Raw genomic sequence first — 25,343 nt, forward strand, 5'->3', positions numbered from 1 at the left:
TAATGTTTCCATTAATGTATGTACTATACATGAGATTCAGATGCCACCTAGTGTAACAAATACACTGTCGCTTGGCATATATACAGTGAGCTTTTATTGAGCAAATATGAAGGCAGTGCAGTAACCGTCAAGATTCTGAATGCTAATAAATGGGGGAAACACAGGATATGAAATCACATTAACATTAACCACACAACCAACACAATAGAACATTGAGTACTGAATGTCTCACAATCACCCAAAATAATATCTATAACAGTGTCAAAAAGACAACAAATGTTTTAAACATTTGGGTGAGAGAATAATTGCAACCAACTGGGTGGTGAAGCATCCACAACACAACATAAAGCGATGAGTATTGTGCCAAGTGAATTTGACCTCATCCAGAAAGCTAATTGATTAGCTGCCATTTGATTTTATTTCAAATAGTTGTTGGTTGAAATATCTGATGCAGTCTTCTAAATTCATTTATTCAAGTGTCCTCCTATTGGGGTGAACATACAAAAGAAACATAAAAAGGCACAACATCATCAGCAGTGTTGACAAAGTTCACAAAAAAACAAACATTTATTCTCATGTTATGAAACGCACGATTGAAAGAAAACATGTATTTTTCCATTGTAAGATATAGTATAATAAAAGCCCAATACTCTCTGCAAGTAGTACAACCTGTTCACCCTCACGATGTCCTGGCGACTCATCTGTCGGGCCCCTCCGGCCTGAACACTAGTCTGGCTTTGGAATGGTAGTTGGCAGCTTACCATAATCTTTAGCGAATGCATACCTGGAAGACAAACCATTGCATAGTACATGTGCAACTGTAGCATACCTGTAGGTGGGAGATTGAAGGTTTATTTTTTGCTTGAATAAATAGATAGTCCTAGAAGCTGACCTTCCATAGTGCATCGCAGAGGTGTAGTCATACGGAATCATCAAATGATTGGTTTCCACCTTTCTGAAGAGGTGTTCCTTGCCTAAAAGAAGAGATTTAGAGATACATGTTTCACTGTGATAAGACATTAGTATTGCCAGTCTGACGATAGAAACACATTAGCAACCTCTAAAACAAAGTGAAAGTGGAGGCCTCTTACCTTTGCTGATGTTCTCTGTGACAACGGTGACATTATTGTCCCGGTCACCGCAGTTCTGCTCATGGTGGAAGCCCAGAGCATGCAGGACTTCATGCTGGACTGCACCATGATGGGACACAGCCACGCTGCTGTAAGGAGATCACCTGCTGACCACCCAAATATGACCAGCACCTTAGAGACAAGGAGCAAAGCACACAGGCAGTCTTATCTTCGATATTAACAGTATTGTGTCAGGAAAGACAACGACTGGAGACAAATCTGCATTATACAAATTCCCTTTTCACTTGAACGTCTACTTGTAACACCCATTTCCAGGGTGGAAATACAAAATAATCTTGATGCTGCTTCCACCACACATATTGGACGCAGGTAGACCGGTGGAAGGAGATCAGTCCTTTTATGAAGATATCTTGCTCCTCTAAAGCTGTAAAGAACGAATGAGACGATTTTCACCGCACTGAATTTAGGACCCTTTAAATTGGACAGCAGTAAGGCGACCATAATGAAAGTTAGGTGTGAATGGCCACTATACAAAATTCATTCAAAAATAAACTTACTATACAAAGAGGAGATATACACAGGCACAACCCCATTGTTGCTTTTTTAGGCCACTTGCAATCTCGAGCCGTGCATGGAGAAGCATTCCGAATCCCAGTTTCCATAGCAATATCTCCAAATAGGAAGAATGTATCATGTCTGTCAATGCCTATGGTAGGAAATAATGGTAAATACTTAAATCCAGAGTTCATTGCCATGGTTTCACCTTGTGTCATTATTGGACCATAGAAATAGGAATAAAAACATGTGTCTGTGCTTTGGACAGCATAGTGTACACAAGATCCAATAGATTTGACACACATTCTTTAAAGCAAGATCTTACCCAAGTTTTCGTTGGCTGCCTCAGTTACGTCGGAGACGTCAAGATCACTGTCAAATGTATCTGTACCAAAGACAAAGCATTAAAGGCAATCTAGAATAATCATCGTATAATAACTGCATCATGTAGCAGGTTGAATTAATGTTTCAGATGTTGTCTTGACTCGTCTTCTCATAACAAGAAAATGGGATTCATGGCCTACCTGAGGTGTCCATGTCCTCATTTCCAGTTGTCACCTCATTCAAAGTCTGCAAAAACAAGATAACACATAATTACAATAAATAGAACACTCATGCAATTTATTTAGTATGGCAGCGGAAGCAGTCATAACATTCATATTGAAAAGCTATTCCTACGATAATACGACTTTGTGAGATGTCTTACCACCAGAGGATGACAGTTTACTGCACATAGCAATGCTGAGGTAAGGCTCAGCATGAAGACAAGAGTCATGATGAAGGTGCTCTGGTCAAAGTGTTTTCCCTCTTAATCAAAGACCGGAAAGAAAACATGCTTATTTTATACAAATTTGTCTCTTAAGACATTCAAGCGTTCAACTATCCAATATTACTCAGATATAATCAAATGTAAAAAATAAAAAAAAACGTACACATCCAATACCTCCAATGTTGAACAAAGAAAGAACATTGTAAAAAAATTCAGTCAAGTAGCATTAAAAGTATAGTGTGGGTAATATGGAACTAGCATCGTCCTTTTAGAAAGAGCAGTTAAGCACTTACCTGATGTAGGAAAAACTGCAGGTGAAATGAAGCAGGATCTACTCTGCTTTTAAACACAGATGCCGCAAAGTAGAAATGTATCATCTATTTAAGCTTAACCATAAACTCATTCATTCGAGATAATGTCAGTATCGCGTGATCCATATGATAAAAATGTTTAAAGTGAGAGAGTGATGGTTCCTTGGAAGCTAGGCAGATAACCACTCAGCAGTCAAAACATCTGGTAAGGTGCAGGCTACTGTAGCCTCCCAAGACAGGTTTGAAATAATTATTTGAGCTCTCCTAATCATGGTTAGCCAAACCTGGGTCAAATACAATTGTCAAATACTTGACTTCTTGACACATTTTGGCCATGAAGAAAAGTTCCAATGGAATAGTACCAACATTGCAAACTTCAAGCTAAATCAGGTGCACCTCAAAGATATGTATTTGGCCCAGGTCTCTGGGGTTATGTTATCACAATTTTGTCAACGCCATAATCCATTTGATAAATGGATACTTCACCAAATAAAACTATTTTGAAAATATCAATGTTTTGGTTATGGAATAAACATAGCAAAACCATAAATACATGCTGCTTTATGATTTAGATAAATCATTGTTTTGAATTGCCTATGCTATATGACACTTTATAGTCAACAACACTCTTCTCAGACTTGAACACGTGCAGCCAAAATAGAAAGGTCTGCAGATATGCTCCAAAACAACTTTCCTCTAGTATACCTGGTGTACATGGCAATTTAAACATTAGGAATACCTTACTTTGCCCTCAGAACAGCCTCAATTCGTTGGGGCATGGACTCTACGAGGTGTCGAAAGTGTTGCACAGGGATGCTGGCCCATGTTGACTCCAATTCTTGCCACAGTTGTGTCGAGTTGGCTGGATGTCCTTTTGGTGGTGGACCATTCTTGACACACATGGGAAACTGTTGTGCACTGCAGCTCTTAACATAAACCGGTGCGCCTGGCACCTACTACCATAAAGCCTTCAAAATCACTAACATTGTCTTGCTCATTCATCCTCAACCCAAAGATAAGACGACCCTCAATAGCAGACATACACAATCCACGTCTCAATTGTCTCAAGGCTTAGAAATTCTTCTTTAATCTGTCTCCCCTTCATCTACACATATTGAGTGGTTTTAACATCACCTGGTCAGTCTGTCATGGAAAGAACAGGTGTTAACATTGCATATAGTCAGTGTATGTATGAAAACGATGGTGTAGTTATGCGGTTCTCACCATTTTTACATTTATATTCAAGTTTGAACTTTAACATTCAAACATCAACTTCACGACATACATCCCTTACAATAAAATGTCACAAGTAGTTTACATGCAATAACCATCATTACTGTAAACGCCGTGTTTGTTCTCATTATGTTTTGGTTCCACAAACGGACACCCAAGCCCAATGTAAATCGCAAAGCAACTCAGTCACTACATTGAAGGAAACGTACTCTATATAAAATGGTTCCGTACACCACTCCTGGGAATGCCAGGGCTTTAAGGTCATGTTATCAGTGCAAATTTAGAGATTTACTACCGGCTAGAAATGTGCAGAATAATATCCAGGAAGTACCAATATTGTTATTCCCATGTGACAGATGTATTGGAGTAATTTTATGGATTGTTTGTTCACTGGTTTACAGTAAATCACCATTCTCTTTCTCAAAGGGCATGGTTCACCAATGCATGTCTTGATAGGGTTAGGGTCTTAAAAAGTAACCTTCGGTAAGATTTGTAATGAGAAAATGTGTTATCAATTCATAAGACACATTTTATATTAATCTCCAGACATAAAATGGTTGTGTCATTCACTCAAATCATTTCCAAGCATAAGAATCCATTCAACAATACTACCGGATTATCCTCCTCATAGGACGAAAAGTGAAAATAATTCAACTAGTGGATTGGGATTTGATTCAAATGTTTAATTTCTGAATTGTACATAGATTAGCTTGTTACAGAAGTTTCATGTAAAACCATGTTCACAGTGAGTGCAGAGCCGTGGAGACAGAAATGTTTCCATTGTCCTCAAAACAGTCTCATAGCTAGCTGTACACACCTTGCATCTCATCTCTTCCCACAGGTTTCAATCAACTAACTTAAACAAGTCTTACGTCTCCCTGGTTTAGTTGGTTTAGTTCATATGCAAAAGAAAAAGATAATTAAAATGATTTAAAGAAAAATAAATTAAAATGCAAATAAGTCTGACTGTAGGTAAAATTTCGAATACAAAAAAAGGGTAGCGAAATAGGCGATATGGAATTACTCTCATAACCCTAATCTCACAAAAGTATGGCTATTTTACTGAAAATAAAAAACTAAGTGTGCACAGCAAACCAACGTGGGTTTGAATGCACTGTAACCTTAATCTACTAACCATCCCAAACATACCATTAGAAATATTAAGTGTATCTACATACTAAACATAGGGTCGGGAAAATGAACGTGAAGTACACAACATATCGTAAAGAAACTGCAAGTAACAGGTGAAAAACTGTGCATACCATCTCATCTTAATAAATACTTGGAAGTGAATTGTGCTTTGAGTGAAAGCTACTGAAATGTCAAAATGTTTTTGATGCACAACAGAAGAGATCCTTTCTGCATCCTTGCAGAGGCATTCTCGTGATCAGTTAACTTGCCATGTACTATCTTGTCCTCCAGGGGTCGCTCATAACGTCACCCAGCCTAATCCACTGCCGAGTGCTGCCAATCACATGGCAGGGGAGGGCTCTGCAGACATACTTCCCTGTTATCCTTTTCAAAAGGCACTGTACCGGTTATGCCTATCACAAAGACCGAGGATAAAGCCCATGGGACGATGACCTCCATTCTGCTATTAATCCTCTAGTAGTTTGTTAAGGAAACATCAGTTTTTAAATTTGGACTATATTCCTGTTTCATTATACTTGAAATGAAGAGCAACAGCTGTCGCAACAAAAACACCAAGCACATCCAGTCTTCTGGGAGAGGGGGGGGGGGGGGACAACGACAACTGGCTGTGCTGGTGTTGTCAGTAATTCTCATGTCTGTACTCTGTTGTACCAATGGCTGCATTACTGCCCAGGAAGGGGGCGGGTCATCAGGATGTGACGACCTGGACGTAGTTAGCAGGGTAAAGGCCCACCTCTCTGTTGGCCAGCTGCCCTTTGCACCAGCCCTGCTCGTCCTCCTCGCCCATCTTCATTAGCTCTTCACCTGAGTGATGAGAGAGCAGAAAGCACAGGGGAACACGCTTAAATAATAACTCACACTTTCTCCAGTCCCATGTATATCTGGAATATTCCACGGGCGCCACCTGTTGGGAGTGTGAAACATCTTCAGTGCAATTACATGCACCATAATTCATCCATATTCATGTAATGCACTGAATCTGAATCTGTTGTGTTACAGGGACCACCACAAGGTGGCAGCATAATTACCTGTGTACATCATGTTCACACCATATCCAAATGGTTGAAATGACTAATTATTGACATCTAGCTATATCATCTCTGTTTAATCCGAGGTGCTCTTCTAGAAAGCAAAAGCTCATTTTGAGGGCTTATTCCTTCTCCAAAGTACTGCCTCATATGATTTGGCCTTCTGTGATCCCTCAAGACTAGAACCAAAAGTAGACCAAAAGCAAGGCAACTGTGCACTAAGGTCTACTACAATCTCTCTACATGGGCACTTCAACTCCTATTATCCAGTATCCTCTCCAAATCCAAGGGTGTACGACCCCCCTCTGTGTAGATATCTACTAATCTAGGAGATGGCTCCCAGTTAGACTGGGCTCTGATGTGCGCTTAGACTGGTTAAGCTCCACTGGGAGGGAGACTTGAGTGTGACCCCACCAATCAGAGGGGCCTGGCACTGCCTTAACAGCAGCTTTATTTTCACTAGCGTAACAAAGGGTCCTCTAGGGTTGTAGTGATCATGGGAATTAACTGCTAGTCAAAAATAATGGCCAATGTTACCCTGTGCCTTTTAGCTGGCTGGAATCATCTAGGATAAAATAACAGCATTTTGTGAAGTCTCTTGACAAATGACAAGTATGGTTCAGTTCAAGGTTCATTCACACACACAATGCACAAAACAATCATCATGACCATCAATTGCAACACTTACCTGCAGTGTTGACGAGTTGTAGGAGTTTAAAAATTATTATTTGATAATCATTTAGTTTGGCAGCATTTATTGCCTTCTTATTAGTTCCGTAGCTATTTTGAGTGTTAAAACATTCAGAATTACAATGAATAACTTCACCCAAAGCTGTAAATACAATAATGTTTCAAACAGGACATCCTATGAAATAAATATATCAAGGATATATGTGTAAATAAAATCAGACCAAAGGGAACCAAGGCTGATCCTATACATATCCTTTCCATAACTAAATCAGGTAAGCGGTAGGATACAAATGATATTGCTGCACAGTGTCTTCAAATCTGGTGTTGTGCAAATCACACTTGTATTAATTCTCCTACTGTTTCTCTTTAAAAATTGAACACGTTTCTAGACCAAATGAACAAACGGTGAATTAATATCCATGCAAGACAAAGTGTGCATTAGGACCAGTGAGCTGTGGCTGCCATGCATACATTGGTCCGAGTGTGTGTGTGTGTGTGTCGATGTCCGGTGACATTAATAAGCATTAGTAGGGATTAATACCTGCTTTAAAGCTCAGCTCATCCGCCTCCTGCCCAGTGTAATCATACAGCGCTCTAACTCGTACACCTGCTACCTTCTCTTCCTCCTCCACCCCATTAGCAGCCATGACCTTTTTGGGGATGTCTTCGTCAGACCAGTCTGATGAGTAGTCTTTAACCCCTCTATTGACAGGAAAGGAAAAAGGGCAGAGGGTTAGTATCCCTTGGCAAAAAAAAAGCTAAACAAAATCTATTATTACTTTGAGTAGTCATACAAGGATGGAATGAAGAAAACACTGAACATGTAATGTTCTCTTCCAAACTACACATGGAGGCTGAAACCAGAAACCAAACAATGTCTTATAAAACGGGCCGTGTATTCTCATGTCACTGTAGCAATAACTAACCAACAGAGGGTGGTAGAGACCACAGGGTCATTCTAACCCTAACCCTAACCCCCCCCAACAAGTTCTATGAAAGGTGACACTACATCAATATAACTTCATTTGATCGCAGTGCTCACACACTCAGATGAACAATCTGTGACTGGTGTGTATGCATGTTAACTGAATATAGAGGTTAAATGCAACAAGAAAAATAAAAAAAGAGGCAAAAAATACAAGGCCTCTGACTCAGCACTAGTACAAACACTAATTAGAGGCTGCAGCTCTCTGTGGATACAGGAAGTTAACTCCTTGGGGGACCATGGTTACTAAGAACACAAGACAAATACAGTAGCAGAAGCCAAACCGTTTTTAAAAAGCTGGAATAATTGTAGTCTAAACACCTCAGAGGTACAGTATACGTCTCTGGAGCAAACCAGCTTTGGAGCAAACCAACAGGGAGTTAAACACAATAATTGTCATCCTTTCATTTGTCATGTTTTTGAAAAATAAAAACTCCACCTCAAGTACCAAAGTCATACATTTTTATTACAAATAAAGAATGTACTCCTCATAAACGTCCATTGTCCCATGGTAACAGTGAGTCAGAAAAACAAGATACTGTACTTCACAACTATTATTCCCAGTCTTTCCTGCTCCATGCACAAGGCAACTATTGTATTATAGAATATGAATGACACATGCTAACATTGTTAAGTCACTGCCCTAAAGCTGAGAAGACAAGTCATGAATCGTGGTGCAGTCAGACAGTAATCTCTAGCTCTGAATTTGAACAACTCATTTGGTACAGAAGCTACTGTGATAGGTCATTTGCAGGTCACAGAGAGCATAGTTACCTGGTGGTCTCCTGAGGGGTCTGGGGCGCCTCCTCGCTCGAAGGGACAATGTTGGTCAGGGTGACCACGTCCTCCGCCCGGCTGTTCCTCGCCTTCTGGTTGGAGATGGAGCGGTTTGACTCAGGGGACCACTCCTGGGACAAACAGACAACTTAATATAAGACACTTTAAAAAGCATGGAACTATTTAGTGTTTTTTAACTAAACACCAGCTGGGAACATCCCATTTCCTCACACATTACAGAGGCTTCTTCCAAACAGTATAGTTTATTTTGAACATTTCTCACACTTACTGAGTGAAATATTTACTGTATTCATCTGGCCTATTGTGTTATGTAAATAAAAATAAACATTTTAAATCAATGCAGTCGATCAAAACCCCACCCAAACACCACAAAAGAACAGCCACCTCACAGAACTGTAATCTAAACCAAAATCACCATCCAATGAAAAGTGGAGGGAAAAAACGACAATAAACGGTGTTAACTGATAACACCGTTTCGCCAGTCACATGTTGAGGCATCATCTTTGGGAGGATACTAAATTACCAGAGCGCTTTTGAAGCCTTGTGCCTAGTGCTGGAGTCACTACAGAGAGCTGTGCTGCTCCCCAGCCAGGACAAAGGGCTCCTGTGTCCGGGGAAACCAGTGGGAATGCCAAAGGATTCCTAAGAAGACAGAGGAGAGCTGCCTCATTCTCGCTCTCCACAAGCTTCACAGTGGCTTTGCCTGGAACTGTAAACCAATGCCGGTTTCCAGATCAACATGCTCCTGTGTGCCAGCTATCGCCAGCTTTAAATTGATCATTATGAAGTACAGAATTTTTTGTTCACAGTAGCTGTAATTTTCCACAAAACCGAAAAATTGCATTTTGCAGCCCCCTGCATGTGCAGTAGAGTGAAGGTGGTGACTGAGGAGCAGTTTTAATGGCATGGCTTACGAACCTTGGGCTGTGTGTGGGGTGGTCAGAGCAGGCTTTAGCTCTAAGAAAGCACTCCAACATTCCAGAACCCACTCAGGTCCACATGTCACACAAGGGCCCATTCAATGTCGGGCCCATTCAATGTCATCCCCATTTGGAATTTACCAACAGTCCAAGCAAGAGCTCAATATGGCTCTATGGAGAAGATTTCTTATTTATATGAACAGTGAACACCTTTTACAACGTTTCTTTACCAGATAATTTGGCTTTCATATATACTATTTGAAAATCCGTAAACATAGGCAACATTTATTAGAAGCTTACAGTAATGAATTTGTAATTGTATCTCATGTGCCCTCCTTCAATAGACAATTGTTTACATAAAAAAAGGTTAGACCAGCAAATGTCCTTTACCTCAAACTGTGGCCAGTTCATGCTCATGCCAGGCCCATGGGTGTTTCTCCACCACCTCAGGTCTTCGCTGTCATTGGCTGCAGTGATGGTCTGGCCCAGGTCACAGTGCAGGACCTCGAATCTAAGGGACAAATTCCTCTGTTAATCACTGGAGTCACATTCTCCACACTAAACACAATACTGGGGTCAATGAGCAAGATTGCATCCACACGTGTTGAACTAACAACAATTATGTAACGTGAACATCTTGGGAATTAATACATAGGATAACAGGGGTTTGTGGCAAAATGAGAGCACACGCTTCAAAAACCATTTCATTATAGGAACATAAAATACTACAAACCATTTTTTTTTAAATGGGACGATACGGAGAGGTCCACAAATAAAACTGAAATCACCATAACATTGTTATTTAGCTTTCTATTGGAATGTGTGACAGAGGTTGTTTTTGTTGTGGGATTGGTGGACTTTATCCAGTCAAACCCATAGTTCAACCCTTACTGTATGTACTATGCTAGGTTTATCGCAGTCTCTGGTAATACCAAGCTATAAGAATGTGGCCAAATTCCACTGAATATTTGTTCAGCCCAATCATCAACAGTGGCGTGGTCACCTGGCCCTTGTCTAAATAGAGTAAGGACCTGATATGAAAGACTGCTAGTTAAATGGACAACGCCAGCAGTTGAACATTCACTCCTTGTGTACACATTCTGTTGAACAGAAATGTAGGCTAATACTACGAAGTACTTGCACTAATAGATGCCCACGCTCAAAGTCTACTGTTCAACCGTATCACTCTATGCAACTGTGAAACATGACTGATGTCTCATCATACCTGTAAGTAGCGAATGTCCAGTGCCCAATTCAAGATAAATGGAAAATATATTTCTTAAAAATAAATCTATGAACCTAGATACGTTCTTAACCATTAATAGGTGTCCAGAAAATGTTTAAATAAAAAATTTAAAAAATACCTCACTTCACAGTACAAGAATAGAGGTACTAGTCAGCAGAATGTGATTGTCATACCCATCATTACTGGAGAGGTCCAAGTGTTTGTGGATGTCCAGCAGGACCTCCTTGAAGAAGCACAGCCTGTTCTTCTCGGCCTCCTGGGTGATCTCAAACACCTGCTCCATGTCCTCCATGTAGCGTGGGTTGCAGCGGTTCAGCTCCTCCAAAGCCTTCTCATAGCGCTCCTTTGCCTGGAGTTAAAAATCAGACACACAACTAACTAGGCCTCTTGCTTCAGACACAGATCACAGCATCACCATCTTTACGTGCAAAACAAGAAATGGGAGTAAATGGTAAACTCGCATTAGCCATATACACTACCGTTCAAAAGTCTGGGGTCACTTAGAAATATCCTTGTTTTTGAAAGAAAAGCACATTTTTTCTCCATTAAAATAATGTAAAACTGATCAGAAACAGTGTAGAGATATTTAATTTTGTAAATGACTATTGTAGCTGGATTGCTGAATTTTCATGGTATATCTACATTGGCGTACAGAGGCCCATTATTAGCAACTATCACTCCTGTGTTCCAATGGCAGGTTGTGTTAGCTAATCCAAGTTTATCATTTTAAAAAGGCTAATTGATCATTAGAAAACCCTTTTGTAATTATGTTAGCACAGCTGAATATTGCTGTCCTGATTAAAGCAGCAATAAAACTGGCCTTCTTTAGACTAGTTGAGTATCTGGAGCATCTGCATTTGTGGGTTCAATTACAGGCCAAAAATGGCCAGAAACAAAGACCTTTCTTCTGAAACTCGTCAGTCTATTCTTGTTCTGAGAAATGAAGGCTATTCCATGCGAGTAGTTGCCAAGAAACTGAAGATCTCGTACAATGCTGTGTACTACTCCCTTCACAGAACAGTGAAAACCGGCTCTAACGAATTGAAAGGAGTGAGAGGCCCCCAGTACACAATTTAGCAAGAGCACAAGTACATTAGTGTCTAGTTTAAGAAACAGATGCTTCACAAGTCCTCAGCTCGCAGCTTCATTAAATAGTACCCGCAAAACACCAGTCTCAAAGTCAATAGTGAAGAGGCGACTCCAGGATGCTGGCCTACTAGGCAGAGTTCCTCTGTCCAGTGTGTTCTTTTACCCTTCTTAATCCCTTCTTTTTTGGGGCCAGTCTGAGAGATGGCTTTTTCTTTGCAACTCTGCCTAGGTGGTCAGCATCCCGGAGTCGCCTTTTCACGCGGGTACTATTTAATGAAGCCTCCAGGTGTTGACTTGAGGCATCTGTTTCTCAAACTAGACACTAATGTACTTGTACTCTTGCTCAGTTGTGCACCGGGGCCTCCCACTCCTCTTTCTATTCTGGTTCGAGACAGTTTGTGATGTGCTGTGAAGGGAGTAGTACACAGCGTTGTACGAGATCTTCAGTTTCTTAGCAATTACTCGCATGTAACAGCCTTCATTTCTCAGAACAAGAATAGACTGACGAGTTCTTCGTTACTAGCCATTTTGAGCCTGTAACCGAACCCAAACGCTGATGCTCCAGATGGTCTAGTCTAAATGCCAGTTTTATTATTATTTATTATTCTTTAAATCAGGACAGTTTTCAGCTGTGCTAACAAATTGCAAAAGGGTTTTCTAATGATCAATTAGCCTTTTAAAATTATAAACTTGGATTAGCTAACACAACGTGCCATTGGAACACAGGAGCGATGGTTGCTGATAATGGGCCTCTGTACGCCTATGTAGATATTCCATAAAAAGATCAGCCATTTCCAGCTACTATAGTCATTCACAACATTAACGTCTACACTGTATTTCTGATCAATTTGATGTTATTTTGAAAACGGACAAAAAGCTTTTCTTTCAAAAACAAGGACATTTGCACGTGATCCAAAACTTTGGAACGGTAGTGTACATTAATATATTTTGTTCTGTTATACCATTTAAAAAAACTTCAGATGCCAGGAAGCACTTGGCTTTGACCTAGCTAATGTTGTTTGGCATGTTGGTAATCTGAGAGAAAGAGCCTGCCCTCCCTGAGCAGACAGAGAGCCGTTATGGGGTGTGGTCACAAGAGATTAGCTGTGGGTAAGTAAACAGACATAAATCCAGTTTTTCAGGATTTACGGTCTAAATTACAAACTATCCCTACATTCTAAATTAGGCGGAGCTTTGTTTATAGGAAAACTTTGATTAGAAAATCAACATCAATGGGACCTTACTGTGCACTTCCTAAAGCTCATTATAGTTTAGACATGGGAGACAAACAGTAACAGCCTCCACAGATCCAGCCAGACAAAAACAGCTGCCAGTCTTTCTGCTTGTCGCTGCAAGGCTGCCACCTGACAAGCCTCAGCACGCCAAACAGTCATGTTTAAAAAAGGCACATCGGTATGTGCTTCCCCACCCACAATTTGACACTTGACAGGCTGCCTCTAGACAGCACACCAACTAAAACAAAGCTTTGTAACTGCACTGAACCAATTCCACCAACACATCCGCTATTTAGACTGGACAATTAGCTGATCCTATACATGTAACCTTTATTTAACTAGGCAAGTCAGTTAAGAACAAATTCTTATTTACAATGACTGCCTACACCGGCCAAACCCGGACGACACTGGGCCAATTGTGCGCTGCCCTATGGGACTCCCAATCACGGCCGGCTGTGATACAGCCTCGACTCGAACCAGGGTGTCTGTAGTGATGCCTCTGGCACGGAGATGCTGCGCCAACTCGGGAGCCCAAAAGGCTTGTACAAATAACATAGAATGCTCAAGAGGTTGGCTTGTTACTTCTGTTCATGGGTTAACAGTAGGTTCAAAAGTATCAGGATTCCAGCGTGTAAGAAAATACCTCAATGTACCTCACAAGCCTCTTGACTAAAATAAAACGTAATGCAACCGGATGGCTACCTAGGTGAATACTTATTGTTCACATATGATCGGTGGAGTTTCAGTACCTTCTCTGATTCCTGGTTGCATTTCTCGACGCGGTCTGTAAATTTGCGGACCTCTTCCGGTGACTTGGTGGGGTCGGCCTTGGCATGGGTCTCGCGAGTCAAAGCAGTCTTCTCCTCTTTACGGGCCTGGTGGTAACTCTTCTTAGACGACTCCACCTTGGACAGAGGAATTCCTCTATTTACAATCATCGCCAACCCCACATCTACATTGTATTTGGTACAAACCATTCCCTAGGCTCTAGACCTCAGCTAAATCTGGTCATTAATAGTGTGGCCATTGAACAAGATGAGACGACAAAATTACTTGGCGTTACCTTAGAATGTCAACTGTCATTGTCAGAACATATAGATTCTATGGTTGTAAAGATGGGGGGAGGTCTGTCCATAAAAATATTAAGCTTTGCTTTGACACCACACTCCAAAAAGCAAGTGCTGCAGGGTTTAATTTTGTATCATCTTGATTATTGTCCAGTCATGTGGTCAAGTGCTGCAAAGACATATTTAAGCTGCAGCTGGCCTGGAACAGAGCAGCACGTCTTGCCCTTCATTGTCATCAGATGGATAATATAAATACTATGCATGCCAGTCTCTCTTGGCTAAGAGTTGAGAGATTTTTTATATTTTTTAAGTAGTGACAGTCAAATGTGTTGAAAATTCCAAATTGTTTGTATAGTCAACTGACACACACCTAGCCCACCCGACATGCCACCAAGGGTATTTCCACAGTCCCCAAATCGAGAACAAATTTAACAAAGCGTGCAGTATTATATAGAGCCATTATTGCATGGAACTCCCATCTCATATTCCTTAAAATAACAGCAATCCTGGTTTCAGAAAACAGATAAAGCAAAACCTCACAGCACAACGCCTATCCCCTATTTGACCCAGATATTGTGTTAATGTATTGATACACTACATGACCAAAACTATGTGGACACTTGATCTTCAAAACGTTCAATCCAAACTCATGGGCATTAATATGGAGTTGGTCCCCGCTTTGCTGCCACAGCAGCCTCCACTCTTCTGGGAAGGCTTTTCACTAGAAGTTGGAACAATGCTGCGGGGACTTGATTCCTTTCAGCCACAAGAGCATTAGGTTGGACACCGATGTTGGGCGATGAGGCCTGGCTCTTAGTTGGCGTTCCAATTCATCCAAAAGGTGTTCGATGGGGTTGAGGTCAGGGCTCTGTGCAGGCCAGTCAAGTTCATCCAAACACCGATATTGACAAGCCATTTCTGTAAGGACTGTACATCACAGCTTTACACCACTCCAGCCGACATTGCGTATGGTGATCTTAGGCTTGTGTCAGCGACTGCTCGGCCATGAAAACCCATGTCATTAAGCTCCCGACGAACAGTTCGGGCGCCAACGTTGCTTCCAGAGGCAGTTCGGAACTCGGTAGTGAGTGTTGCAACAAAGGACAGACAATTTTTAGGCACTTCAGCACTCGTCTGTCCCGTTTTGTGAGCTTGTGTGCCTATTTCTAAACAGCTGAGCCATTTCCACTTTACAATAACATCACTTACAGTTGACCAGGGCAGCTCTAGCAGGGCAGAAATTTGACGAACTGACTTGTCGGAAAGTTGGCATCCTATGACGGTGCCACATTGAAAGTCAATGATCTCTTCAGTAAGGACTTTCTACTGCTAATGTTTGTCTGTGGAGATTGCATGGATGTGTGCTCCATTTTACACACCTGGGTGTGGCCAAAATTGCCAAATCTACTCATTTGAAGGGATGTCCACATACTTTTGTGTATGTAGGCTGTGTGCCATTTTACAATGTATGTAGTTCTGTCCTTGAGCTATTTTATATTACACAATTTTTACATTTTCAGTCATTTAGCAGCTGCTCTTATCCAGAGTGACATACGGTAGCAAATGCATACATTTTCATACTGGTATCCCGTGGGAATCAAAGCTACAAATCTGGCGTTGCAAGATTCATGTTTTACCAACTGAGCCACACAGGACAAGCAACATTAATGTTCTGTATTATGTCATTGTTTCATGTTGTGTTTGGACCCCAGGAAGCGTGGCTTCTGCTTTCACAACAGCTAATGGGGATCCTAATAAAATACCAAACAATACTAACAATGTATACTACTAATCTATTATTGGTCATTCAGAGTTGATGTCTAAACATTAAACTGGTTAAAAAAAAGCAAATGAGAAGATCAACGCTCACGTCTTTCAGTTTCCGGACCCAGGGTTTCTGTGCCTTACGGAATCCTTCATCTGCATCTTTTGTCTCCCGGAACCCTCCGATCATCTGCTTGTGGAAGGCATCTTTCTGCCAGTTACGGATCTTCTCGCTGTCCTCCACAGCCAGGTGCTCCTTCAGCTCCATGTGGATCTCACTCAGCCTATCAGCAGCATTCATGAAGGCATGCCACGCCTTCTCCAGGGTGCCATACTGGGGCCCTTCAGGGGGATAATGGACACATTTCGGATAATGGACACCCTTCACAGGGTTAATGGACACATTTCACTCCAATAACACTTGGCTCCAAGTAATTTAATGAGAGTGAATTCATTATCAACCAGTAAATGATGACCTATATCTTTGGGAAGGGGTGTCATATCCATTTTATGTACTTGTCACTGACAGTGTGAGAATGAGAAGGTTGAGCCAGTATATGAGCTTTACTACAGGCTCTTTTGGGGGCGGCCATGGTGAATGAGTACCTCCACTACCAGGCCAACTCACCTTTCTCCACCACGCCCCTCCACTTCTTGGCCCAGTCACTCAGCTGCTGGGAATAGCCCTTCTCAATCTTGGCCCGCTCCGCGAAGCAGCCGACTAGCTCGTTGCATAGCTTGTGTCCATCGTCGATACGCTTCACCGTCCTCTTGTAGTGCCCCGGCTAAGTAAAGATGGACACACACTTGTGTAAGAAAGTCACTTAATCATTATTAACGCATATCAGTCTGTCACATTGCACACTCCTTGATATCTGCAAGAACCCTAACCTTAGTGATGAATCAGCAAAACACAAATTGGCTTTACATTCATTTACTAACTAAATAAAACAGAATACACATACACGATATGATGGCTTGATACACAATGGAAAGGGGGTAGGGAAAGAGTCAACTTACCGTACATACATTTGGAAACTACGCTGACCGTAACCAGAATACTTAGCACCCTAACCACTGCTCATTCGGATTAGAAATGCAATATATATTCACGCGTAGCTGTCTTCCTCTGTTTAACTCTATGGATACGTTGATCGGTAGTGGCTCGATGTAAGGCTCTGGTTGTCCACCAGAGGTCACAATGTCTTTTGATAGTGGAGTGATTGTTAAGACAACCATTAGTACATCTGAAGAAACTATTCTAAGAGGGATCTGATCCTTCCCCTTGTGTCTTTGGTCCAATTCTAGGACCACTTTTACATGGACAGCTGCAGACGGAATGTTTTGTCTCCTAGGTGATCTTCACCTGTGTCGAGGTTCAGAGCTTCAGAGTTTCTAACCATTTGTCAACACTCAGCTCGCGCTGTACGTTGGCTGGTCTAATGTAAATTTCATTAGCGAGTCCATTTAAGCACTCTGGCCAGAAAGGGGCATTCCATCACGCCGACAAAATGTCTGTGCTCATGTGGGCGTGGTTACTGACTGGGCACAGGTTTATGAAAAGCAATCCTCTCATTTAGAAGGCTAAGAATCACGTGTCGTCACAAAAGTATTTTTACATTTAAAAGCATATTTTATACAACATTTAGATGTAAACTTGATACATAGGATGCGTACACTTTCAGAGTTAATTACTTTGTCACCCAATCACAAAATAATAAACCATATCACAGGATTATTCTTTAGATCCAACGGACCACCACTTAACATTTCTATCTTATGAATATTGTTCCAAAGTTCATTCTTTGGCCGTTAATTTTCAGCGGCAAAGGTCTTCTGTAGACAAAGGGATTTCTTTCCCAATAGTGCAGGGCAAGAAAGAGAAAGTTCTCTAAATTTACGACCCAGTGTTAAGGTATCAAGACCAGCAAAGCCCCCCTTCCACGGGAGAGAGGTCTGGCTATCTTCAAACATTTGCCTAGCTGATGAGTCTTTTGATCCACTGTCAGGATAGTCATGACACCAGGGAGAGAGACATATTACATCACATAACCAACCACTGAACTCGTCAATGCACAGAGCAGGTGACTACTGCTGCTAGTTTTCCTCAGAGCAAGTGATAACTTGATGGGGCAGGCCTGATGAGGTGGGGGAGGAGAGGAGCCAATGGAATGAGGAACCTCTTACAGCCAGGACATGGAAATGTATAATCAGCAGGGACTCATTACGAGGGTTGCCCCTGTAGTGTTTCTCCTGAAAAGGAGTCCTCCATGAAAACGATGGAAGGCTGCCTGAGTGGGCAGTCCGACTTCCACACCAGAAATGGTCAGCTCCACAGGGTTGGCAGCCCTGGGGAGTGGAGTTGTTGAGCTTACCTCCCAGAAGCTTTCGCAGCTCCCAACGTCTCGCAGGTCTCCATTGGAAGACATTTCGGGATCACCTTTACAGCACGGAATGATGGCGGCAATCTGTTAAACTGAAGAGAGAACATGTAAGACTGACTGTAGATGGCCTACGTAGCTGGATATAGTTATGTGCAACTCACTCAAAATTCTGGGAGTCAAATTCAAGGGAAAATGCCAAAAGCAACAGTAGCAACTACTATGTCATCACAAGAGACAAGTAAATTGCTGCCCTACTTGGCAAGCATACATGGGGTTAATACCAAAGCAGTGGCTGGGCAGAAAAAGAAAACTAAGAGAATATTTCTCATTTCCCACCTCCGTTCACCCGGACAACTTTCATGCATTTTCTGACCACGTGATCCACAGCACCACATGACGTATCCAGTCACCTGACATTAAGCCACATCCTTAATCTGTAGAAAAGGCCCCATAGAGTCACCTCACAGAGCTAATGAGTCTACCCTGAAGGTGTAATCCAGTAAACCCTTAGGGTGAGGGGAGAGAGTGTCCATCTCTTTCTGAGAAGATTGAGCCGAGGCAGAGAGACAGACTAGTTTTTAGCCAGGCTGAGTGGGGCTGGGGATCTTAAGATAACAATGCCTTGTCATCCAGCTCTACCCAGCAGCACACTTACATTGTCATATTAATTGCAGGTCAACCAAATAGCTGATATCTAATGTTTTTTTCAAGAGCAAAGCCCCCTGACACATCCACAGTGCTTTAGCTCTAGTACACTCATATGCTTGAAAATAAGACTTTCCTCACATGGTCAATTGACAAGACAATCTATATTCATTTTTACAAAGTCAATAAGCTAGGTGAAAATGAATTTCCAACTCAAAATGAACCCTGTACAGAGTTCTGGGGCCAGATACACAAAACATTACTTACGAAAAAAACGTAAGAAGTTTAACGAAAAAAAATAGGAAGTTAGTTTGGAAATGCAATTCCTCAAAATGTTCTTAGGAACTTCGTAAATATCTTATGTGGCATTGACAGTGACGTGCTTGAAACCAATAAGCCTATGTGACAGGGATGATCGGATTTTGTTATTTCACACAGCCATCGGACTAGCTATATCAAAATCAAAAATTCCTTTCCCTATGGCTTCCACAAGGTGTGTAGAGGCTTTAGACAGTTTCAGGCTTTTATTCTGAAAAATGAGCGAGAAAGATCACATCTCATCAGTGGATAGCCAGATGTCCTCAGATTTGTGCATGCGCCTGGAGCGAGACCTTTTCTTTCTCTCTTCTATTGAAAAGGTTACCGTCCGGTTGAAATATTATAGATTATTTATTGTAAAAACAACCTGAGGATTAATTATAAAAAACATTTGACATGTTTCTACGAACTTTACGGATACTATTTGGAATTTGTCTGCCCGTCGTGACCGCACGAGCCTGTGGATTTCTGAACAAAACGTGCCAACCAAATGGAGGTTTTAGGATATAAAAGAGAATCTTATCGAACAAAACAAACATTTGTGTAACTGGGAGTCTTGAGTGCAAAAATATGAAGATCAAAAGGTAAGCGATCAATTTTATTGTTTTTGACTTTCGTGACCAATCTACTTTGCTGTTAGTAATGTCTGCTGAAAGCTGTCCTCACATAATGGCATGGTTTGCTTTCACCGTAAAGCCTTTGAAATCTGACACACCAGGTGGATTAACAACAAGTAAAGCTGTGTTTTGGTATATTGCACCTGTCATTTCATGAAAATTAAATATTTTTAGTAATTTAATTTGAATTTGGCGCTCTGCAATTCACCGGATGTTGACGAAAATTATCCCACTAAAGGGATCTGTGCGGCAAGAGGTTTTTAAGGAAGGTGGGATTAACTGTAAGGTTTGGTGGAGGAATAATGGTCTGGGGCTGTTTCACGGTTCAGGCTCCTTAGTTCCAGTGAGGGAAAATCTTAACGCTACAGCATTAATTACATTCTAGAGAATTCTGTGCTTTCAACTTCGTGGCTGGCCCTTTCCTGTTTAAGCATGACAATGCCCCAGTGCACAAAGCGAGATAGGTGGAAGAACAAGACTGTCCTGCACAGAGCCCTGACCTCAACCCCATCGAACACATTTGGGCTGAATTGGAATGTCGACAGAGCCAGTCCTAATAGCCCAACCTTACTTATGCTCTTGGCTGAATTGGTCCCCACAGCAATGATCCAACATCTAGTGGAAAGCCTTACCAGAAGATTGGAGGACCAACTCCATATTAATGCCTATTATTTTGGAATGAAGTGTTCGACGAGCATGTGTCCACATACTTTTGGTCATGTAGAGGACATATGCTACACCATTATTCTTAGAATTCATACAAGTAACGGACCTACAAATATGATAGACATTAAATGGTTCCATCCACATTTTTCATGTGTATGAAGTCATTGTACATACAAAGTAATAGCGACAGATGAAGTTAACAGTGGTGAAAGCGCAAGGTGATGAGCTTGGTGCTGCTTTCCAATAAATAGAGGGCATATTATTTTAGTAACATGATCGTTGATGCCTGAATAAAAAGCATTCTCGCTCTTATCCATAATAATCGCATCAGTAGACTAGCCAACCGGCACTGTATCTGCAAAGCTGATGAAGGAGCAAAGATCAGAGCAGGCACATTTCCTATTTCAACTATTGCGTTGTGACAAAACTAAAAATCGGTAGAGTTGAAAATGCAATGGGAACTAGATTTTTATTCGGTACATGAAAACGGATGTGAAAAAGTACATTGTGCGCGCTTTGTCAGCACTCACTGATTTTAAGCTGCAACAAGTCCATTCGGTGGAAACATACCACTGTTGGGAAAATACACTTTATGCGGATTCTAGAATACTCGCATGAGAAATAGCACAATTGAATGGAAATCGAGCTACTGTTAAACAGAAAATGTTACACACAATATTTCCTTAACATACCCTTGGTGAGAATTACCAGACCTCAGTCAGACAGAGTTTGTGTGACATAGCTTTTAATGTGATAAGCTGCTTGTTTACATTCACACAGGACTGATATTAACAGATCATGGATGGACTGCTTGGGATGAAGAGGCAGAGAAGAGGCTCATTTTGCGGGAGACAGTTCAGACATTCAATATCCCTCAACTTTCTGCTGGCTAGGAGGGGTGGGGCGGTGCTGTCAGGCAGCAGAATGTATGCTAGCAGGAGAGGCATTTTCCACAAACATGCCAAAACAAGAACATATGAGAGGCTCACTTCAGCAAGGCCTGCTAATTGAAAAATAAATATCTCTGACCCATCTCGAGAGTGGAAAAGTTGGCTGGTGTGGGGATGCAGCATGACAAAGGTCATTGAAGCCCAGGGTAAAGTAATGTAAGCCCTGAACCATGGGGGAAAACTAGCAGCTCGTAGGGTGGGTAAAGGAGGGGTCAAACACCACTAATCTCCAGTCAATGACCAGATGACGGCATAAGTAAGACATATCAGCAGCTTGAATATCTAGGTCACATTGGATTCAGAAAACAGATACAGATTTAGTCTCTGGAGGGGCCAGAGGCTCAGATTCAATAGATACTAATATGTAATGTTTTTATACAGATGCCATAAATGTATGGAATCTAGGGATATTAGTGTCCTTTAACAGAACATGAGGGTGAAAATCAAACAGATGGCTTTGCCATAGTGATATTTAAATCACAAGGATAAGAGCACAAATAAATTCAAATTAAAGGCAGAGCAACCACTTAGAGTACACACAATTCACACTACAGAAGATTAAGTCTGTAAACATGACAGGCTGCAGAATCATACCTATGACATCTGGATCTCATTGCATGTAGCCTTTACTCAGAGATTACATGCTTAATCTGTGGCATTTGTTGAAACCTATAAAATACCAATAAATAAAAAATTGTATTGAAAAACAAGCCCAAAAATAGATATAATTCCAGAAATTCCACTAGGTCCTTGCCTGACTGTGCCTTTTCTATTCAATGTATATTGTCTAACAAAAACGTTTAAAGCACCATGAATAGTTTTCCTAAACTCTGTGGAAAACAAAGTATATGACAAGCATTAAGGAAGACCCCTGACACTTGAAAGCACATAACCACCATAAGTGTGAGCTGAGCAACAAACTTCCACACAGGCCCAGATGCAACAGACCATGTGCTGCAGGCCTTCATTTGGACAACATCCCTGTGTCAGAGGATGTTGACGTTCCACCGGTCACCGACTTTGTTTAGGCAGTATGCTCAGCTCATCCAGATCACTTAGCAGAACTGGAATGTGTCTGTTTAAATCTCTGGGAGATGAAATCCTCAGCGGGGGCATGGCTGACAGAAGACAGCAGATCCTGTGTAGCAGTCAGAGGGATTTGGGTCAAAGACTGCTGAACCCTTCATGGAAAAAGGGCACTAGTTGTCTCAAGTCAGATATGGAAACACGTATTTGTGGGCCAGTAGGCCAAGGACTGAACAGCATAGAGGGAAACTGGATACCAAATGGCAGCACATTCAGAACCCATTATGGGAGATTTCACCCCTCCGCCCCCCTCAGATGTGGCTTTAAGAACAACTCGTAGCATGCGGAACTGGTTTACTTACATTGCTTAGAGACAAACATTCCAGCTAGATTAATAAAATGACAAAACCTAGAAACACTACCTGGAGATTTTAAGTTATACGTCTCTCCTCAGGATGTTATCCATGCTGACAGAGTAAGAAACTGAACATTGGCTCCTGTTCCCTCCAAAATTGGTTTAGATTAAAAGGAGAAGCCAAGAGCTCATAAACCACAATGGAAACTTGTAGTCATTATACGAGCAGCATGTGCAGCTATGGGGGGGATCAATGTATATTGTCCGGTGGCGATTTTTATGAATTGTTCAGCAGTCTAATGGCTTGGGGGTAGAAGCTGTTGAGGAGCCTTTTGGTCCTAGACTTGTGCTCCGGTACCGCTTTGCTGTGTGGTAGCAGAGAAAACAGGGTGACTGGAGTCTGACAAATTTATGGGCTTTCATCTGACACCACCAATTCTATAGGTCCCAGATGGCAGGAAGCTTGGCCCCAGTGATATACTGGGGCGTTCGCACTACCCTCTGTAGCGCCTTACGGTCAGATGCCAAGCAGTTGCCATACCAGGCAGTGATGAAACCAGTCAGGATGCTCTCAATGGTGCAGCTGTAGAACCTTTTGAGGATCTGAGGACCCATGTCAAATCTTTTCAGTCTCTTGAGGGGGAATAGGTTTTGTCATGCCCTCTTCACGACTGTCTTGGTGTGCTTGGACCATGTTAGTTTGTTGGTGATGTTGACACCAAGGAACTTGAAGCTCTTCACCCGCTCCACTACAGCCCTGTTGATGTTAATGGGGGCCTGTTCGGCCCGCCTTTTCCTGTAGTCCACGATCAGCTCCTTTGTCTTGCTCACATTGAGGGAGAGGTTGTTGTCCTAGCACCACACTGACAGTTCTCTGAACTCTTCCCTATAAGCGGTTTCATTGTGGTCAGTGATCAGGCCTACCACTGTTGTGTTGTCAGCAAACTTGATGGTGTTGTTGTCGTGTTTGGCCACACAGTCGTGGGTGAACAGGGAATACAGGAAGAGACTAAGTGCACACCCCTGAGGGGCACCAGTGTTGAGGATCAGCTTTGCAGATATGTTGTTACCTACCCTTACTACCTAGGGGCGGCCCGTCAGGATGTCCAGGATCCAGTTGCAGAGGGAGATGTTTAGTCCCAAAGTCCTTAGCTTGGTGATGAGCTTTAAGGGCACTAGTGTTGAATGCTGAGCTGTAGCCGATAAACAGCACTCTCACATTGGTGTTCCTTTTGTCCAGGTGAGAAAGGATGGTGTGGAGTGCGATTGAGATTGCATCATCTTTGGATCTGTTGGGGCGGTATGCGAATTGGAGAGTGTCTATGGTGTCCGGAAGAAAGCTGCTGATGTGAGCCATGCGCAGCCTTTCAAAGCACTTCACGGCTACCGCGTGAGTGGGCACAGGGACTATGGTGGTCTGCTTAAAACATGTAGGTATTACAGACTGGGTCAGGGAGAGGTTGAAAATGTCAGTGGAGTCACTTGCCAGTTGGTCAGCGCATGCTTTGAGTACACGTCCTGGTAATCTATCTGGCCCCGCGGCTTTGTGAATGTTGACCTGTTTAAAAGGTTTTGTACACATCGGGTACCGAGAGCGTTATCACACAGTCATCCAGGACAGCTGGTGGTCTCGTGCATGCTTCAGTGTTGCTTGCCTCAATGCGAGCATAAGAGGCATTTAGCTCGTCTGGTAGGCTTGCGTCACTGGGCAGCTCGCGTCTGGGTTTCCCTTCATAGCCCTTAATAGATACAATCTTAATCCTGTATTGACGCTTTGCTTGTTTGATGGTTCGTCTGAGGGCATAGCAGGATTTCTTATAAGCGTCCGGATTTGTCTCCCATCCTTGAAAGTGGCAACACAAGCATTTAGCGCGATGCGGATGTTGCCTGTAATCCATGGCTTCTGGTTGGGATATGTACGTACAGTCACTGTGGGGACGACGTCATTGATGCACTTATTGATTAAGTCGATGACTGAGGTGGTGTATTCCTCAATGCCATTGGATGTGTCCCGGAACATATTCCAGTCTGTGCTAGCAAAAAAGTACTGTAGTGTAGCATCCACGTCATCTGACCACTTCTGTATTGAGCGAGTCACCGGTATTTCCGGCTATAGTTTTTGCTTGTAAGCAGGAATCAGGAGGATAGAATTGTGGTGAGATTTTCCAGATGGAGGGCAGGGGAGAGCTTTGTATGCATCTGTGTGTGGAGTAAAGATGGACTAAGAATGTTTTCCCCCCCCTGGTTGCACATGTGACATGTTGGTAAAAATGTGGTAAAACTGATTTAAGTTTTCCTGCATTAAAGTCCTCAGCCACTAAGAGCGCCGTTTCTGGGTGAGCATTTTCTTCTTTGCTCATGGCCTTATAGAGTTGGCTGAGAGCAGTCTTAGTGCCAGCGTCGCTTTATGGTGGTAAATAGACAGCCATGAATAATACTGATGAAAACT

General features: G+C 42.1%; 1 protein-coding gene and 1 pseudogene across 3 annotated transcripts in view; both read right to left on the reverse strand.

Moving 5' to 3' along the window:
• Positions 1–698: 698 nt before the first annotated feature.
• On the reverse strand, positions 699–2,421 carry LOC139412400 (low choriolytic enzyme-like; annotated as a pseudogene).
• Positions 2,422–3,950: 1,529 nt separating this feature from the next.
• LOC139411307 (protein kinase C and casein kinase II substrate protein 3-like) overlaps positions 3,951–25,343 on the reverse strand; it is a 28,630-nt gene continuing 7,237 nt past the window's right edge. For 2 of the 3 annotated variants that reach the window (XM_071157467.1, XM_071157466.1), the window contains 9 exons: positions 18,309–18,409; positions 16,562–16,718; positions 16,040–16,275; positions 13,852–14,007; positions 10,952–11,127; positions 9,923–10,043; positions 8,589–8,722; positions 7,371–7,531; positions 4,622–5,915 (listed from right to left, as the gene is read on the reverse strand). In XM_071157467.1, coding sequence (XP_071013568.1) covers positions 5,800–5,915; positions 7,371–7,531; positions 8,589–8,722; positions 9,923–10,043; positions 10,952–11,127; positions 13,852–14,007; positions 16,040–16,275; positions 16,562–16,718; positions 18,309–18,362 — 1,311 coding nt within the window. In that variant the 5' untranslated portion in view covers positions 18,363–18,409 and the 3' untranslated portion in view covers positions 4,622–5,799. Of the gene's footprint in view, positions 5,916–7,370; positions 7,532–8,588; positions 8,723–9,922; positions 10,044–10,951; positions 11,128–13,851; positions 14,008–16,039; positions 16,276–16,561; positions 16,719–18,308; positions 18,410–25,343 lie in introns of all 3 variants that reach the window. The other variant, XM_071157465.1, reaches the window with a different exon arrangement.

The sequence above is a fragment of the Oncorhynchus clarkii genome, chromosome 6, assembly GCF_045791955.1.
Source record: "Oncorhynchus clarkii lewisi isolate Uvic-CL-2024 chromosome 6, UVic_Ocla_1.0, whole genome shotgun sequence".
NCBI lineage: Eukaryota > Metazoa > Chordata > Actinopteri > Salmoniformes > Salmonidae > Oncorhynchus > Oncorhynchus clarkii.